The sequence below is a fragment of the Austrofundulus limnaeus genome, unplaced genomic scaffold, assembly GCF_001266775.1.
Source record: "Austrofundulus limnaeus strain Quisiro unplaced genomic scaffold, Austrofundulus_limnaeus-1.0 Scaffold406, whole genome shotgun sequence".
In the NCBI taxonomy this organism is placed as follows: Eukaryota; Metazoa; Chordata; class Actinopteri; order Cyprinodontiformes; family Rivulidae; genus Austrofundulus; species Austrofundulus limnaeus.
Genome location: NW_013952808.1, coordinates 355,001 through 373,149, shown reverse-complemented (window position 1 = coordinate 373,149; position 18,149 = coordinate 355,001). Strand labels below are relative to the sequence as shown.

The 18,149-nt window shown below is 39.3% G+C and overlaps 2 protein-coding genes across 2 annotated transcripts in view; both read left to right on the top strand.

Moving 5' to 3' along the window:
- Positions 1-2,692: 2,692 nt before the first annotated feature.
- On the top strand, positions 2,693-14,704 carry scinla (scinderin like a). Its single transcript, XM_014024072.1, has 17 exons — positions 2,693-2,797; positions 3,597-3,786; positions 3,876-4,030; positions 5,303-5,464; positions 5,546-5,695; positions 6,370-6,456; positions 7,809-7,935; positions 8,089-8,177; positions 8,265-8,471; positions 9,578-9,711; positions 10,300-10,390; positions 11,629-11,799; positions 11,886-12,060; positions 12,148-12,263; positions 13,924-14,001; positions 14,103-14,163; positions 14,249-14,704. Exons 2-17 carry the CDS (start codon positions 3,609-3,611, stop codon positions 14,374-14,376), a joined length of 2,109 nt encoding a protein of 702 aa, XP_013879526.1. The 5' UTR covers positions 2,693-2,797; positions 3,597-3,608; the 3' UTR covers positions 14,377-14,704.
- Positions 14,705-14,912: 208 nt separating this feature from the next.
- The window catches only part of zgc:109982 (retinol dehydrogenase 8), an 8,537-nt gene continuing 5,300 nt past the window's right edge, over positions 14,913-18,149 (top strand). The window contains exon 1 of the mRNA XM_014024073.1: positions 14,913-15,060. Within this exon, the coding sequence (XP_013879527.1) occupies positions 14,964-15,060 (97 nt within the window). The 5' untranslated portion in view covers positions 14,913-14,963. The remainder of the gene's footprint in view (positions 15,061-18,149) is intronic.

Here is an 18,149-nt window from a genome sequence, read left to right as displayed (position 1 = left end):
AACCCTGGTCGCACAACAACTGTGGGTGCGTCAGACCCCGTCCCCCACGGTGCGTCCCCACCAGCTTTCAGCACAAAGTTACGCCCATGCTGGCAGTCGCCTCGGGTCAGGGCCGGCTCCGTCGCCTCCCTCATGTCAGAGCTGCATCAGCACATTCTGCCTCATTGTGCAAAGCTCACACAACTAAGTCCCTGTTTCAGACACGCCAGCGCTCAACCACAAGACCAAAGTCATGCACCGTCCCAGCACAGTGACTGAGCAGCAGCCCTGCCAACAAGCTACCTGTTCAAACACGCAACGGGCCTAAAAATGCTCCCGCGTTACATGTTGTGTAACGTCTCAGGATTATTTCAATCGACTGGGCTCAAAGTTTCACACAAAGGTAGAAACAGCCTATAGCAGTGTTTTGATGAAGCATATGGCGCCGTCTCATGACAGGGGATTCCTCCTCGCTGAACGTGAGACACAAAGACGCACTGAGCTGCGAGTCAAAGCTGCCTGCAGGTGTCTCTCCACTTTAATTTCCTGCTCAAGCCCCGTGTGCATCCAAGAGATTTTCTGCAGCTGTCCAATGATCTGAACTGTTGTCAGCTTATCTGTCATTATTAATAAAAGCAAAAAAAACTGTGCTTTTTAATTATTTGGTTTCTCACAAGAACCGGAGCAACATATCAGCACAAATGCAACTGATCAGACCTCACGCTAAAGCTTTAAATGGTTTGGCAGCTAATTATATAACTGGACTCTTTGACTTTAACAACAGAGCTGAGATCTGCCACAGATGCTCGTAATGCAGCCGAGGCCTAACTTAAAGTGGATCAGGTTTTAACTCAAGTTCACTTTGAGTTACACAACACTTTTAAGGCTGTAGTGTATTTGTGTTTTAGTTTGTTTTAACCTAATTTATTGTACTTGTTGGTTTTTTTCTATGTGTGGTTTTGTTAAAATGTGTTTTAAAGATGGTTCTCCCTGATTTTTCCTGACCTCTTCCTCTTTGTGAAACACTTTGGTCACTGTCTTTGATTTAAACGTGCTGTATTAAGAAAACTGACATTGACCAAAAATTAACTCAAAAGCCAGCATCTGTGGATTTTATTTTGACAAATTGTGTCTGAGACACACACACAGCCTGGTTTTTCTATCACAGGTGGGACTTTGCAATGACTTCCATTCATTTCCCAGTCATTTTTACAGACTAACACCTTACCCTTAACCCTGAACCTCAACCTAACCACCCCAGTACATACCTAACCCTAAACTCACACCTCGATCCTTACCCCCCACAATCCAAAAGCAGCATTTGAACTCACGGGTTTGGGCCCCATAAAGAGCAATGTGTCCTAACAAGTTAGTGTATTTTGGGGATAAATGGGCCTTACAAAGTAAGAAATGCTGTGTGCGTGTTTGTGTGTTGTGTGCACACACATTTGCTTCATTATGGGAATCTTTTTTCTGACTCACACAGCCTTGTGGGAACCAAAGCTCAGTCCCTGCACAGGTACAGAAGCCATTTTTGGTTTGGGGGTCAGGTTTTAGACTAAGGTCTGAGTTGAGTTCAGGTTAAGATTAGTATTAGTTATGTACCAGTCCGAGGGTAGTTTTTGCTTTGGGGTTGGGGTTAGGCTTTAAAAATGATGGTTAAATGAACGGAAGTCAATGCAAAGTTCCCACGAGGATAAAGAAATACAAACACACACATATATATCGTGTCTTTCTGTATTTACAGGGACTTTTCACTGATTTCCAATAATGCTTTCCTTCCATTTCTAAAGCCTAACTTTAACTCTAAACGCAGTTCACACTTTGGTCCTACACCTAACCCCCAGCACTAAAACAGCATTTGAACTAATGGGGTCAGGGCTTTGGGCCCCATGAGGAGCAGTGGGTCCTCACAAGGTAGTATATTTTGGAATAGTGGGCCTTACAAGGTGAGAAATGCTAGAACACACACACACACTGTGTGCATTTGCTTCATCATGTGCACCATTTTTCTGACACACACCGCCTTGTGGGACCCATTGCTCCTTATGGGGACCAAAGAAGGTCCTCACATGGGTACGGATTACGTTTTTGAGTTGGGGGTTTGGTTAAAGACTAAGGTATGTACTGGGGGATGGTTTGGTTTAGGGTTAGGCTGTAGAAATGACTGAAAAATGAAGGTAAATCAATGCAATGTCTCCATGAAGATAGAGAAACATAAACACACACAGGCAATTACATAACTAGCCTTCCACAGCAGCATGTCATCCCAAAAAGGCAAAATCTGACGTTTACCAACTCATCCAGCCGTCCTCTGCAGACTGTTGTCACGCTAAATGTGTTGTAACTCAGTGGTTGTGACAGTGGCGTGGCTCGGTGATCAAAAGTTAACTACGTTGTTTCTGTTCCCTGCAGCACAAAAAACATCAAACAGGTATTAAAGCATGTTTTGTGACTAACAGAATAACTTCTGTATGAATAAGGGCTGCAGGCGTTCTGGTCTGAGGGGCTGACTAAAAACTTTGAAGTCTTTGGAGGCACCACAGGAAAAAAAACAACAAATAAAGAAGTCCTATCTGAGCAAGAGGAGGAGGATTTCTACCCCTGATTCTTTGCAGCATGAAGAAGGTGGTGTGGTCTCTTGGAGGCTGAGCCCTGCTGTGGTTGAACACTCCTCCCTGTGCGAGGGCGGATGTCTCCTCTGCTTATATAGCCCAGGGCAGCACCAACAGGATGTGCAGAAAACAGGAAGGGCTGTGGCACGGCTTCTTCTTCTTCTCCTTCTTCACACTCAACATCTGACTTCTGTCTTCAGCAGGTAATAAAAACAAGTGTCTTGTGTCTGTCAGTGCCTGTGTATGGGACTGCTTTACGTAGCATTAAGGCTGCAAGTTCCTGCAAGCCTGATGTTCCTCTGACACGAGCTTATTGTGGTTATGCTGATACCAGATGGCCATTGCATTGAAATAAACTGTTTAAGTCAGGGTTTCTAGTGTTTATTTAAAGTTTCTTTAAGGAAAAACAGCATAGATAAAGTCTTTTTTAAATTTTTTGTGGTGCTAACCTAACCACAGGTTCTTGCACAGTATTGTGTTTTTTCTACTGTTAGTGACTGAAAGGCTGTAATTATTTCCTCACTGTGGTGCAATAGCCCTGGACAATAAGATATGTACATGCAATCTAACTGCGGGGAAAGACTTCATCTCTGAAACACACCGCAGACTCATTGTCGTAGAGTTTGGCAGGAGGTGGGGCGGACACACCCAGCAACATTAAATGTTTTCTCTTCAGAAAGCAGCTGAGCAAATTACAGCTCTTGTTTTACAGGTTCTGCTGCAAAATAAACATAGGATTAACGTGTTTTCTTGGAAAGCGTTGAACTTTGGATGGAAGTGTGACAAAACAAAATAATGCCCTCTTGAAAAGCATAGCTGAATGCTTCCATTGGCTTTCAAAAGGCTTTGTGATGTGCACAACGAGCTGAGGCGGGGAATGGTTCCTCTATTCTAGTGTTGATGCTTTCTGAGCCACGGGCCATGTGTACATTCAGCCAGTCCAAAGAGGCCTCTGATGGTGTGAAAACGTGAATGTTTGACTTGAATTCTTCCTCTCCTCAGACCCGGAGCAACATGGCCCACAAAGAGTTCGAGAACGCAGGGAAGAAGCCCGGCCTGCAGGTGTGGCGGGTGGAGAAAATGGATTTAAAACCCGTTCCAACTCAGCTCTACGGAGACTTCTTCACCGGAGATGCCTACATTGTGCTCTTCACCACCCCGGCACCTTCTTACGCTCTGCATTCGTGGACCGGTGAAATCATTTTTCAGATCCCTCCTCACCTTGTTTATGGTGTAAGTCGTTCTTCTACTCAAACTTTTCTTTCGTTCGTTGCGCCGCAGGAAATGAAGCTTCCCAAGATGAAGCCGGAGCCGTTGCCATTTTCCTGACTCAGATGGATGACTACATGAAGGGACTCCCGGTGCAGTTCAACGAGTTTCAAGGTGAAGAGTCGACCTGTTTTCAAGGCTACTTCAAGTCTGGAATGAAGTACAAGGTAAAGAACACAACCCCCCAGATTGCATGTTAGGTTTGATTTCTACATGTTACTCCAAAGACTAAATTTTTTTTCACAATAAAGGCCAGTGTTGAACGGTTAAATAAAATGAGCTGACTTACAGGGAAGCAGTTCATCTGGAAGCTGTTTGGATTGTGGTAATCGACTTCCTGATGTTTCCATGGAAGGTTTCTCTGGAGAATCTGAATCAGACACACTCCGTCAATGCCAAAACACTAAATGGATAAATTTACGGACCTCAGAGCAGTTATGGAAAAACCTTGTAACTTTCCCTCTTTGCCTTTTTGCTTTTCTTTTCTTTTCTCTCACTGAGCACATCAATAAAAATAAAGAATACCAAGAAGGATTTCACAGCAGAAAAGTTCAGATAAACGTCTGAGCTGAGTGTGCCACACTGCACACTTTGTGAGAGAAGCAGGTGGAGAAAAAAACAGACGGCTGGGTTTATGGGGGTACCATGGTAAACTTTCTAGAATTGAACTTTTTTTCCAGGAAGTTTTGTGTTTTTGATAAAATTCCAGTCGTTCCAAGAATCAAGAATGACCCCAACAAGTTTTGACCTGTGTTCAGGCTCGTAGGCGTTAAGACTTTTGTTTGTTTTCTTTTTTCATTTTATTTTGAAGTTTACTTAGTAAAAAAACAGGAAGGCGGGAGCTTTTTGTGAACCATGAACTGTTGAACAAACTGAAATGCTTTAAAAAGTTTATTTCATGTAGTCTGTCTAGCCTGACAACAGACAGGTTTGGGCCAGATCTGGTGTCAAGCTGGCTCTGCTGGCGTGGCAACTGGTTTTTCATCAGGATGTGGGCCAGGTCTGGTATACCACAACTGGCCCAGTTATGGTTTGGTTTATGTGGTGCTGGCCCATGCATGGAACACCTCTGGCAAACCACATCTGGGCCACCAAAGGGCTGTCATTCTCTGCCGTACCTGTTCGCAGGGCATCAAATAGGCCAGGACTGCCCCAGTTTGGCTCATTCTTGGGAGGTGATGGAACTAAACCAGATGGTTGTAGGTGATGCGAGAATGGATTCGATGATCGTTGTGTGGAGTTGGATCATCAGGTTGAATTTCATTAAGCTGATTCAAGAAAAGTTGTCTTTTCTTTGCATTCTTCTCCCCTTATGATGCAGGAACTTGCATGGCTCCACAGTAGAAACTGGTGGTTGTTGTTGCACCAGGACACCAGATGCTTGACTTCCTTCCTTTTGCATTTGTACCTAATTGGAATCCATTTTTTTTCCATTACAGAAGGGTGGCGTGGCCTCAGGCTTCCATCATGTGGTGACCAACGACATGAACGTGAAGCGTCTGCTGCACGTTAAAGGTCGTCGTCTGATCAAAGGCACTGAGGTGGACCTGAGCTGGTCCAGCTTCAACAAGGGAGACTGCTTCATCATTGACCTGGGAAAGGTAAATTAAAACCAAAATTAGATAATGAAACAAACGTTGCAGTGTTTCACCACAACTTTTTTTTAATTATTAAAACAACAGGACATCTACCACTGGTCCGGCAGTGAAAGCAATCGCTACGAACGCCTCAAAACCACTCAGATGGCCAACGACATCCGCGACAACGAGCGAAAAGGCCGCGCTAAAGTGCACATGATTGAAGAAGGTTCTGAGCCAGAGGCTGTCATTCAAGTGAGCTTTTTATTTCCTAACTTTAAAGGGGACATATCATCTAAAATCCACTTTTTATATCCATTAAATACATTTTGTTGTGAACTTAGTTTCTAGGAGTGCAGAATGGTGCTGCATGAATACTATATCTATATATTCTGTTAGGTCATAGTTTTCAACATCAAATTATTTGCAACCTAACTTACCAATTAAAATTTGGTGGTCTTCAGTCTCCTCTGGTTCTGAGTCAGACTCAGGCTCCAACATGTGAGGCTGGATGGACAAGACTTCATCTTCTAATTCATTTGTAAATAAAATGTTTCTGCACTGCTATATAACCATAAACCCCTCTATCAAACTAGAATGGAGCAGTCCAGAAGCTGGAGGGGGGGGGGGGCATGAAGCCCCTCATTTGGATTTAAAGAGACAGCCTCAAAACGAGTTGATCTGAGGCACACCTCAGAAAAAGTGGTTGAAGAGGGGCTTGTGGAGTTACAATAAGGAGGAATTCAGACCAAAGCATTGAGGTTCCACTTTATATAGACCCCAACTGAAGGATTTAAATGCGAAAAAGAAGAATTTAAAAGCATCACATGTCTCCTTTAAACAGGAAACAATTACTATCTCTGTAATTTTTGTTGTTCAGTAAAAATCTTAGAACACAAATCAGCAGCAAAACTGCATTTTTATTTTAGGAACTTGGACCAAAGCCGGAGCTCCCTCCTGGGGAATGTGATACGGCAGAAGAAAAAACCCAGAAGACCAAGACATCTCTGTATCAGGTCAGTATTTACAGGACCACTGATCTGAATAACATACCCTTACTTCCATTTAATCATCGTGTTTTCAGCTCAACACTTTGCCAGATTGAGTCGTAGTTGTTTATGTTGAAATACTTCTCTGGTGTTTTAAAATTGTTGCAAAAGTGTCTCTGCAAAGTAAGGGTTATATGAACATAATAACACTTTTCAACTGATTTGTTTCCTGTTTAGTTCCATTAATGTAAAACAGGGGTCAACATTTTGATTCTAACATTGGATTCCAACAGAAGCTTCTAATTTGAAAACAAATTGACATTTTTGTCTTTTTGTTGTCTTGTTCTTTTTCAGCACAACAGTAAAACAAACCATCACCAAAAACCAAGCTTACACACATACTGCAGGTGTCCAACACTTAATTCTCCTGCACTAATGGTTTCTACTATAATTCAAGCAGAAATGAGATTTGTTAGCTACACTTTAGCCATTAGGCAGGTCTTTGGATGAAACCAGGTCACAGAAACACTTCAGTTTTGCTGCTTTTCCTTTTACTGGATTTGAATATCCTTTTGTCTTTCCATCCCCAATCTCTTAATGTCTAGTTTTTCCTCCAAAGACTAGAAGGTAAATTAAATAATCCACCTTGTTTATGTTAATCTTGATCGCCATCGTTCATATTCAGTCCACGCTAAACCACACCCTCATACACTCGCCCTCAAGGCACATTATTGTACATCCACCCTCAGTGGCTAAAGCCTGTGACCTTGAAAAAAGCTGTGAACTGAATAAAATCAGCCCCAATGAGCAGGAAACTGAGGAGGCAGAACAAGATGCCTGTCAGTCATATACCACCAAAGACATTTAATGAACAGGGCTGTGAAAAGTTAGCTCTTTGGAAAGACTCTGGGACTGTTTGGCAGTTTTGTTGTAAATTTAACAAAATGTGACAGTATTTTTAACTTGTGTGTAGGCTACATAAAACACGCATTATTACAGTGTATTTGATACAAAGTTATGGCTTCATTATTTCATTTTAGCATTAGTTTGAATAGAAATGTGTGTGATGACCTAATAATGCCACTGCCATGAACAAGCTGTCTTATTTTGCATATCATGCAGAACTAATAAAATATTGAGCAGACTTCTGAAAATAAAAAAATAATAAACGTATCTAAAAGAGGCTAATTAGCCAAAAATTTCATGACCCAAAACCTGCAGTACCTCCAGAGCCACTAGGGGTCGTGCCCATTGTTAAAAATCAGATCCACAATAGTTTTTTTTTAACTTGTAATTGAATTTCAGGTTGCATTGCATAAAAAATAGAAATATTACCAAAGGTGCACCAGAGGCATTTACATTATTGCTGTTATTTCTAGATTTCTGACGCCACTGGTAAAATGACCACAACGTTTGTGTCCAACGGTCCCTTCAAACAAAGCATGCTCTCCCAGAAGGAATGCTACATCCTGGACGATGGAGGAAACAACATATTTGTCTGGAAGGGTGATACATTTTTTACATGTTTTTTTATTTTTAAACCACTTTAGTTTGTATTGTTATGAATACAGAACTTGTTCAAAGCTCTGTGGTTCTTGTCCCTTTGGAAACAAATGACTCGTTTGTGGTTTTGACCAAAGTTTGATGTCTTGACTACAGGAAAAGATGCAAATCCAGATGAGCGCAAAGCTGCAATGACTGCTGCAAAGACGTATATTACAGAAAAAAAATACCCCACAAAAACAAAGGTAGACGTCCAGATTGCCATCCAAATCTCATCTCATTCTGTTAATAATCAATATTCTTTTTCGCCTTCGTGTTTCTGCCGAGCACAGGTGCAGGTAATTCCTGCAGGAAGTGAGACCACGATGTTCAAACAGTTCTTCTTTAAATGGCTGGAGGGCGAGGCCACAGGAAAGACCTACACTGTGGGTCGCATCGCGAAGGTGGAGCAGATTCCCTTCGACTCCTCCAAACTCCACAGCAACAAGGCAATGGCTGCCCAGCACGGCATGGTGGACGACGGCTCCGGGAAAGTCCAGGTAAGGTTTCTAAAAGTGTGCATGCAGAGGAATCAAGTAACAAAGTACAAATACTTTGGTACTTTACTGGAGGAATTATTTTTCAACCTAATTTTTACTTCCTTAAAAAATAGCCTTGTTAGAAATTATTTGATTAACTAACCAAATTTCAGTTACACACTTATTTCATCATTTACTTTAGTCTCTATTTAACAAGTGCCTCGCTCCAGCAATGTAATCACATAATGTTTTACATTTCATGGATGTAGAACTGTTTTAAGGGTACTTCCTTGTTTACTGTGACTTCATATCCCCTGAGACCAGGGTTATTATAAATATTGCAAGAACACGTGATTCGTGGCCGTTTTGTTTTAGGTCTCCAGAGCTGCAGACAGGCTCAGAGTGAAACGATTTCTTTAGATATGAAAATAAACATTCAGCTGAGAACTTGGTTTTTCTGCACATGATAATTGATATAACATTATAGTTAAGAGTGAAATGCCAACTCTAGGTCAGAGTCTCTGCTTAAAGTGGAGGAGGTTAAGTATCTGGGTGTCTTGTTCATGAGTGATGGTAGGATGGAGATGGATTGACGGATTGGGGTCTCATCCTCTGTAATGAGGGTGTTGCTTCTGGGGGGAGCTCAGAGTGGAGCTACTGCTCCTCCACATCGAAAGAAGTCAGTTGAGGTGGTGTTTCAGGCACTGGTAGGAGACCCCAGGGAAGACCCAGGACTCTGGTGGAATCCTTTCTGGCCTTACAATGCCTCATAGTCCCGGAGGATGAGCTGGGAAGTGTTGCTGAGGAAAGGGAGCTCTGGATTTCTCTCCTGGACCTGTTGTCTCTGTGACCCCACTACAGATAATCATCAGAAGATGGAGATCATAGCCACTGTGGCCTTTAGAAAAATTATTTTTCGGGAAGTCACTTCACAATAAATGTCATTTTTAAATTCTAACTGCTCATTTTTACTTAATACTTTTAATTGTGATACAGTTTATGATAGATACTTTAGGACTTTTACTCAAGTAATCTCCTTAGAGACTATTTTTTACCAAAGTAACTTATGGTAAGATATTTCAAATTTGAAAAACTGCATGCACATGACATGTGTTGGGTATTCACAGATCTGGCGTGTGGAGGGAAAGGATAAAGCAGCCGTGGACCCCTCCAGTTATGGACACTTCTTTGGTGGTGACTGTTACCTGGTGCTTTACTCCTACAATGATGGTGGCAGAACGAAGCATATCATCTACACCTGGTAAGAGCAGCCTTCTCTACAGTTGTGTGTTTAAAGTGGCAGAAAAATGGCAGAGTATATTTCCGAACAATTGATACAATTCCTACAGATCAAGGAGATAAATGCAAAAAAAATAACAACCTAATAGATGTTTAAGCCATTAGCTATAGAAAATATTAGCAAAACAAATGCATCCTTGGCCTCAAAGGGTTCATGTATCTGCTTTTGTCAGATCCAACTTTATGTTCTACATTAACCCATTAGTTGCTGAAATCTTGAGGAGTTTTTGATCACATGACGCTTACTGCAAACTTTATTTTAACTATAAGACAAGTGAGGGTTTTCTATGTGTCTGTTTTCAAGTCACAACTGTTGAGTGTCACTCATGTGGGTCATATGATCATCTAATTTTCTTTTTTCCAACCTTTTCTGCAGGATAGTCCACTTCAACTTCTCAACAAATAAACACAGATATTTAATTACTTAAAAAATCCTCAGCAAATGTGTGAATCTCTTTGAGACCTTTGAGACATTCTAATAAATTTAATAACTCACTGTGCTTGAAACCTGAACCAATCTTGTGTATGTGTGTGGTTTTCTTTTCTGCAGGCAAGGTCAGAAGTGTACTCAGGATGAGCTGGCTGCTTCAGCTTTCCTCACCGTCAAACTGGATGACTCCATGGGCGGAGTGGCCACACAGGTAAGAGGATGTTTGCAGGAGAGCCTTTCACTCTGAGGTGTAAACAGAAGGGTTGTCTCTTTGTGCTCCTTTTATAAATCTGATTCATACAAGACGTTGGATTGATAAAAAATAAGTGGAGTGAGTTGTCTATTGTGGAAAATACAGAGAAGACAAGAACTTAGAGCATAAGAACTTCTTATTTTATTCGTTGCTTATTTCAGACATGACTTTTGAGTCACTTTTCTTCCCACAGCTTTAGCAAAAAACATAATTACACACACGAAACACTTGATGGGTTTTAAAAAAATATCCTAACATTTTAGTGACCTTTCAAAAATCTATTGTGTTTTTACAGGAGCTGACAGTTGAGTTTTGCTGAGTCTGCACAGTCTATAGTGTTAAAAGTATACGGCAGGGCTATTCAATTGGTGGCCCGCGGGCCACATCTACCCCGCGAGTGACCAAAGTTCGGCCCAACAATTGGTTCATTCATCTCTTAAGCTCAAACCCCTGGTTTTCTACTTTAATCACTGTAAGCTCTTTTATTAAACATAGACATGTTTGGTATCTGCAGAAACATCAGAATAGTGATATTACTTACGGAGATTACGAATCTTGGCTATAAGCTGGTAAAAACCATTTCTATGAATATCTAAGACAGTTAAAACTACAAGCAGTTAAAGATAAAACTATGAAAGTGAAAATAAAATTGATTTAAAAAATGGCAAGTCAGAGATGTGAAAATAATATTTGTGTCAAATAAGAGGCATGATTTGTTATTTTTGTTTTGTTGTTTTATTTTCACTACTTTTATTACACAGGGTTGCATTTATGATTAAATGCAGTAAAATAAACTATTTCAAAGGTAACAGATCTTTGTAATGCGTGGTTTATTTACATAATTTTAATTGCTGGATGTTCGGCCCCTGAGTTGTTGGCCTGCAGTAACTGTGGTACCCCGGAGTAATTTAGTTGAATAGACCTGGTAAACGTCATAAAATGCTAAGATGATTTTTTTGTTAAGCTAAGTGTTAATACAGGAATTGATTAAACAGTTTGTGTAATGAGGATGATAGTTTTTTTTTAAGTTTTTTAACTTTTAAGTTTAATGCAGATAGAAAAGCTAGAGTTACTATTTGAAAATAACGAGATTTTATTCAAATATTTAGCCAACATCAATTTTTATCAAAGCATATAACCCTTTTTGTTTTGTTTTTTAAAGACTTCCTTTTGTTCTAATCGATGTGTTTCTTCAGGTCAGGGTCAGTCAGGGCCAGGAGCCCCCTCATCTCGTCAGCTTGTTTAAAAACAAGCCTTTGGTCATCCACCTGGGTGGGACGTCCCGTAAGGGTGGTGACAGCACCCCTGGCAGCACGCGGCTCTTCCACATCCGTCAGAGCTCCACCAAAGCTACACGAGCTGTTGAGGTCAGTTGTCTGTGCCACCCGAGTGTCTGTAAAGTGAAGTGCAGCATTCTTTTACCAGACTGACACTTTCACTCTGTTCCTCGCAGGTGGAACCCAAAGCCTCCTCTCTGAACACCAACGACGCGTTTGTGCTAAAGACACCATCTTCCCTGTTTGTGTGGAAGGGAAAAGGAGCGAGTTCAGATGAGACGTCGGCAGCTGAGTATGTCGCCAAGTTTCTGGGAGGAGCTGTCACCAAGCTGGATGAGACAAAAGAGCCAGGTAGAAAAAAAAAAGACAACTTGAATGACTTTTAGATGATGGTGCTTGTTTCTGTGTGTAAAGCTGCACATTTCTCCCTGATAACAGATGGTTTCTGGTCAGCGCTGGGTGGGAAGGGCAACTATCAGACCTCCAAGGCCCTGCAGAACGTGATCAGACCTCCTCGACTCTTCGGTTGTTCAAACAAGACTGGCAGGCTCATTGTGAGTGTTTAAATTTTCTTATTTTTTATCTTTATTTTTTACAAAGATCTCAGACCACCTGCATGTGTTGACCTCAATGTGTTGTTATTTCTTTATTCTACTACAAATTCTTGTTTTTGACACATAAAAACATTAATTACTTTAAAAATTTGTCTATGTTGGTTACATTTTTCACATAAGCATGTGACCATTTTGTTATTGATGCAAAGCATTCTGGGTATGATGATGATGATGATTTTGATGATGATGATGATAATGACGATGACGATGATTATGAAGATGATGATGATGATGATGATGATGATGAGTTACAGTTGAGACTAAAACAGAAAGAGTCAAGAATAAAAAGCTATAGTGAAGCTTTATCAGTGTGCATTGCATCCATTGCAATGCACACTATTGTGATTTGTTTCCTTATCCAAGTCATCTCCACTTTGCCATGCTTCTCCTCCAGCATGCTTTGTCCTAGAGCTGCCATTGTAATTTATATCTGTAAAGCTCCTGTGCCAAATGATGGCCATGCCTTTTGGTGCCTGTACAACTTATAGTTTTTGAAATATTAATGTTTAAAATCATATAAAGGCAGTCAATGGAGTATTGGTCCAAAACTGCCCCTGCTGTATCTACTCAATATGGTACTGCACCATAGTTTAATAATATTTACACTCAGTAGTTCAGTGATTACAAGACTAATATAATTGTATTTTGATGTTTGACTTTAATATTGTCCTAATAAAGCTCTGTTACTGTGATATATTGCAGTTTAGTGTCAACGATTGCATTGGCGATATGGCCTCTTTCTGCACACAGACAAACCTACCCCTGGCGGTGCTCTCTGCCACAGCTCCAATGGCTCATGGTCAACACTATGGGTTTTCATGTGGGAGATTAGGGTTCAATCCCAGCTATGAAATAACAATTCCATTAAAACTACATATTTTCAGATTGTTATATTCTCACACAATTACCCTCATTACAAATACCTGCTGACTTGACAGGCACAACCTGGTAGAGAAAACACATTTGAAAATGGTCACAATTCATGCTGCAGGCAAAGGCATGCTGTAATGACATGCTACAAGGCAATGCACACTTGTTTTTACATCGTAAAAACCCATGTCTAGTTTTCTATTAATTTCCATGTGCTGCACAATAGATAAATTGAAACGATCAACCTGACGGTGATATTTAGTGAATTAGCTCTGGATCTATCGCCATATATAGCCTATATGGCGAAAGATGTGTATAGCCTGTATACACTATGATTAATAGCCATATGGCTATATACTGTATACACAATGATTAATTKCAAAAATATCTTGAGATCAATCGCGGTTAAAATTTTTAATCTATGCCCAGTACTAATTATTACTAACTGATGTGGCATTAGCCTTTGAGCACCTGCTAAGCGTCATCATTTACCCAGAATCCTTTGTAGCATAAATAACATGACTACATCTATAAGACAATATATTCTTTTAATTTCTAAAAACTAAACAATGTATTTTTACAGTGAGTTTTTTATAGTTGAAGTATGTTAATTATATTAAATGATGTCTAATGTTACAACTAGTTGGAGTTTCCTTTAATGTGAGAGTTTATATTCTTGTTTGGTTGTGAATATATGAGGTTTTATAACCAAACGTGTCTTCATGTGCAGGCAGAAGAGGTTCCTGGTGACTTTACTCAGATCGATCTGGCCACAGATGATGTCATGATCCTGGACAGCTGGGATCAGGTCTGCTACAATGAAACACTTCAGCACTCATCTAAAGCCATCTCTCTCTTATTCTTTCAAATGTCTTGGCTCAAAACTCATTGGGTTATTTTAATCCTCAGATCTTTGTTTGGATCGGAAATGAAGCCAATGAAACTGAGAAATTAGGAGCTCCAAAAATTGGTATGAAAAATACTTTAAGGCTTTTTAGAGCAAATGAGAACAGAAATGACTTGAGTTTAAAATGTTTGTTTGATTTCCTCTCTAGCCCAAGAATATGTGGATTCTGACCCCGCCGGACGTCGTGGTGTCCCCATCACCACCATCAAGCAGGGCCAGGAGCCACCGTCATTCACGGGCTGGTTTCAAGCTTGGGACCCCCACATGTGGGACTAAGCTCATCATTAGAGCAGAAAGCATCGACTTACTAAACATCAGTAGTTGGATAAAATGCATAATCTTCACACAATGAGCTTAAGATTTTTATAGATGTAGATCAGATTTTAGACAAAATCTTATATGTCTGTGCTTTCAGTGTAACAGAAATACTCACCAAAGCTGAAAACTTACATATTTTGTGGCAATAAGCTGTTTTTCTTTTAATGAGGAACTGGCAAATAAAAATAATATGTGCTAATTTAAATGTCATATCCGTATTCTGGTTTAAATTTTAAAGAAAAATTAAGTTGACTCTAAAACAAATCATTAAAAGTTCTGAACCCCATGCTTCTGCTGTCTTGTTTTTTGTGTTGTTTGCAGATTGTTTGACTGCAACAATGAACTATCTTACAGTAAATCCTCTGCAGCAGCAGGCTGTTTTCTCTAAGCTTGATGCTAATCTCCAGGTTATGTGAACAAGCCTTCTGCTGAGTTGCAGCCTTGAAGATTACCTGCTGGGATTTTAAAAAGCCCCACCTGTTACATCACATCTTTTGTTCTTCTTCCTTCTCTGCTGCTGGGTCTGCAGGACAAAACTGGACAGGATGGACCAGAAGAATGTGCTTATCACCGGCTGCTCCTCTGGGATCGGCCTGGCTCTGGCAGTCAGGCTCGCAAAAGATGAGAAGAAGAGGTTCATGGGTAAATTTGTTTGATTTTCAGATTTTCTAGCACAACCTTCTGTCAGATTAAATAATAAAAAAGATGTTTGAGTTTTAATCTGTTACAGTTGAAACTGAGGTGATGAAGGATTAAAAAAGACAAAGTAAAAAAAATCATGACTTGTCTTTTTAATGAAAAGGAAGCCGTCTAAAATTTGAGGAAAGCTCTTATTTATGCTGTTTGTTCAATTAAACCATTTATGCATGATTTTTCCAAAAACTACAAAACTTTACTTAGATGCTATGAGAAACACTATTTTTAATTTAAAGAATACTAAATTACGCATATGAATAAACAGTTTAGTACTTCTAACAACTTGCATTTATTGTAAACGTCTTTGTTTTAATAAACATGTTTTGAATACCAGTCAGAGTCTAATATTTAACAGGTTTTGAAAAAAAATGACACTTTGGACGTGAGAATTTAATTAAATTCATAACTAATACTATTCTAAACTTTGGCAAAGCTAGAAAAGTATAAATTGATTTATTATCTCAATTAAAAGTACTGACAGAGCACATACCTAAGACCGCGAGGTTATGTAATTGAGTGTGCAGCTGCTGCTCTGTGATTGGTGGAACAAAGTTCTGCTGGATGCTGATTGGCTCTGGCAGATGTTGTCAGATCACTATCAAAATTTAAAGAGTTGTTCTTTGAGACGACTCCAACATGCCATGAAGACTTCATGAAAATCTGTTCAGAACTTTTTGAGCAATTTGTTCACAAACAATGTGAATGCTGAGAGCTGAATTACTTGCCTGAAATCAGCTGAAGGAGTTCAAACAAGCAGAAGATGTGCAATAATAAGCAAAACAGAGACTAAAAATGGCAAAAAAAAATTTGTCTGATTTCAATATTGAATCTATTAATAGTCAGTTACAAGCAGATCTTCAGACATTTCATGGTTGGCTTCAAGATAATCTTTTGTTAATTAATGTTAAAAAAAACTGTGTGCATGTATTTTTCCTCACCCAGGAGACATTTCAATATAACAAATCAACTCACTTTTTTAAACAAACCCCTTGATATTGTCACTACCTACAAATATCTTGGAATTACTTTGGATTCTCATTTGACTTATCGTGATCATGTACAAGTCTTAACCACTAAGTTGAAACAGAAATTATACGTTTATTCAAAAATTAGATCCAATCTGACATCTTCTGTTTCAAATATCTATCCTCATGCCATTATACTCTCAACCATGTCGTACTGTTTACCTGTTTGGTCTCTTACAACAAATGAAATCTTAGAACCCATAGTTAGGCTCTACAACAGGGCCTACAAAATTCATAAAAAACTTCCTGGTTGGACTCATCACTGTACAGTTCTTTCATTGTCTGATGCCTTGACTTTTCAGAATTATGTTTTGTATAGTGGTATTAATTAATATTTTCAGATCTTCCAAGGTGCCAATTATGGAACTCTCTGTGCATTGCTGCCCAAATCAAATTCTGGAAGTGGTCATTCAACTAGATCTGTTACAAAAGGACAACTGATATTACCAACTTTTAAAAACTGTTACGGCCAGATATCTTTCTTCTATGTTTATACTAAAGCATGAAATGGCATTCCTCAAAACATAAAATCCATTTCAAAACTGCAGCCTTTTAAGAAGAATCTTGTCTGCCATCTGCTGGACACTTTTTTTGTGCTCATATTTAGACGTCCTATTTTGCAAATGCTGCCTTTTTGAAATTTGGTGTGCTTATTTGTCTTTGTGTCTATGGTGTATAATGATGTGATTGTGATGCTGTAATTCTGAGTGTTTTATGTGCTGCAGAACAAGAACCTGCTGTAAAACAGCAATTATGCTGAGTCAGGCTTGATTTTTTAGTAATATTTTCCTTTTAAACCAATAAATCAAATCAAATCAAAAGCAAGCTAAAAACTAATAGTGGCTAATATTAGCTGAAAGCAGCAAAACAGTAGCTAAAAGGTGCATGTCAGATGATTTAACAACACAGATGATAAAATTAGCAAAACTTGAGCTTAAATTAGCAAAGTAGAAAGCTAAAACTAAAAAAAACAGATGCTAAAATTAGCAAAACAATTATTACATTTAACAAAGCAGCAGCTAAATAGCAGGAAAAGGTTATGAACTGTTATGAGCTAAAACTAGCATAATGGAGCAGTAGGAAAACTGTAGCTCAACGGTAAAAAATAGAAAACGCAGCAAAAAAGGCTAAATTGTAGTTAAAAGCCAAAAAGGACAAATTTGACAAGAAGCTAAAAGTAGCTTAACAGTTGCTAAAAGCTTTTGTAGCAGAATGATAGTTAAAAGCAGTAAAACAATAAAAATGCTAAAAGTGGCATAATAGTAGCTAAAGGTAGCATGAGAAGACAAAAATAGAACAAATATGCTGAAGCAGATTTCAAAGAAATAAGTGTTTGAAAATATATTTTTTATTTTCCATATTAAAATTTGTTTTCAATAAAGTTAAATACTCTTTGAAGTCACAAAAATCTATATTCAAGACACAGTGGGCCACATGCAAGAACATGTTCATATTCTTATCCTAAATTTCTCTTACTTTTGTTTGTATGAAAGGTTCGTACGAACATGTCACGTCAGATTCAACAAACTCTTCTCTTCAGGAAAAGTGTGTAAATGAGCTGCGTAAACTAATGAATGCTTATCAGGTGCACATGCACAAGGTGAGGAGATTTACCTAATTACCACCCCAAAAACACCAAATAAGGCTATGTTTCCTGCCACACATACCAGGAAGTGTCCATTCACAAGTGACATCGCAAAGTAAAAAAGAAGAACTTTACAAGTTCGGAGATCAAAGTTCTGCTCTTGGAGATCCACAAAAAAAAAGTCATTTTTAGCAGCGTCAGCTGTGGAATTAAAGGAGCTGCTTTAAAGCCGAGGAATGAAATGACTGCTGCTGTCAATGTTGTGTCTCCTGTGGGTCGTACAGTCAGAAATACAAATCTAAATCAAATTTATCTCTCTCTGTAGTCCTGCTCCACCTTTTCTTTGATCAAATATTTTTAATTTAAGTGTAAACAACTGTGTTACATGGGTTTCACTTATTCAGAGGAACAGTCGCGTCCCCCCG

What these genes read in the sequence shown, in the direction of transcription:
- scinla (XM_014024072.1), top strand. Translation starts at nt 3,609, where the DNA reads ATGGCCCACAAAGAGTTCGAGAACGCAGGGAAGAAGCCCGGCCTGCAG. An exon ending in AGCCAGAGGCTGTCATTCAA is followed by an intron (nt 5,696 to 6,369) that starts GTGAGCTTTTTA and finishes TTTTTATTTTAG; the next exon opens with GAACTTGGACCAAAGCCGGA. An exon ending in TCCTGGACAGCTGGGATCAG is followed by an intron (nt 14,002 to 14,102) that starts GTCTGCTACAAT and finishes TTTAATCCTCAG; the next exon opens with ATCTTTGTTTGGATCGGAAA.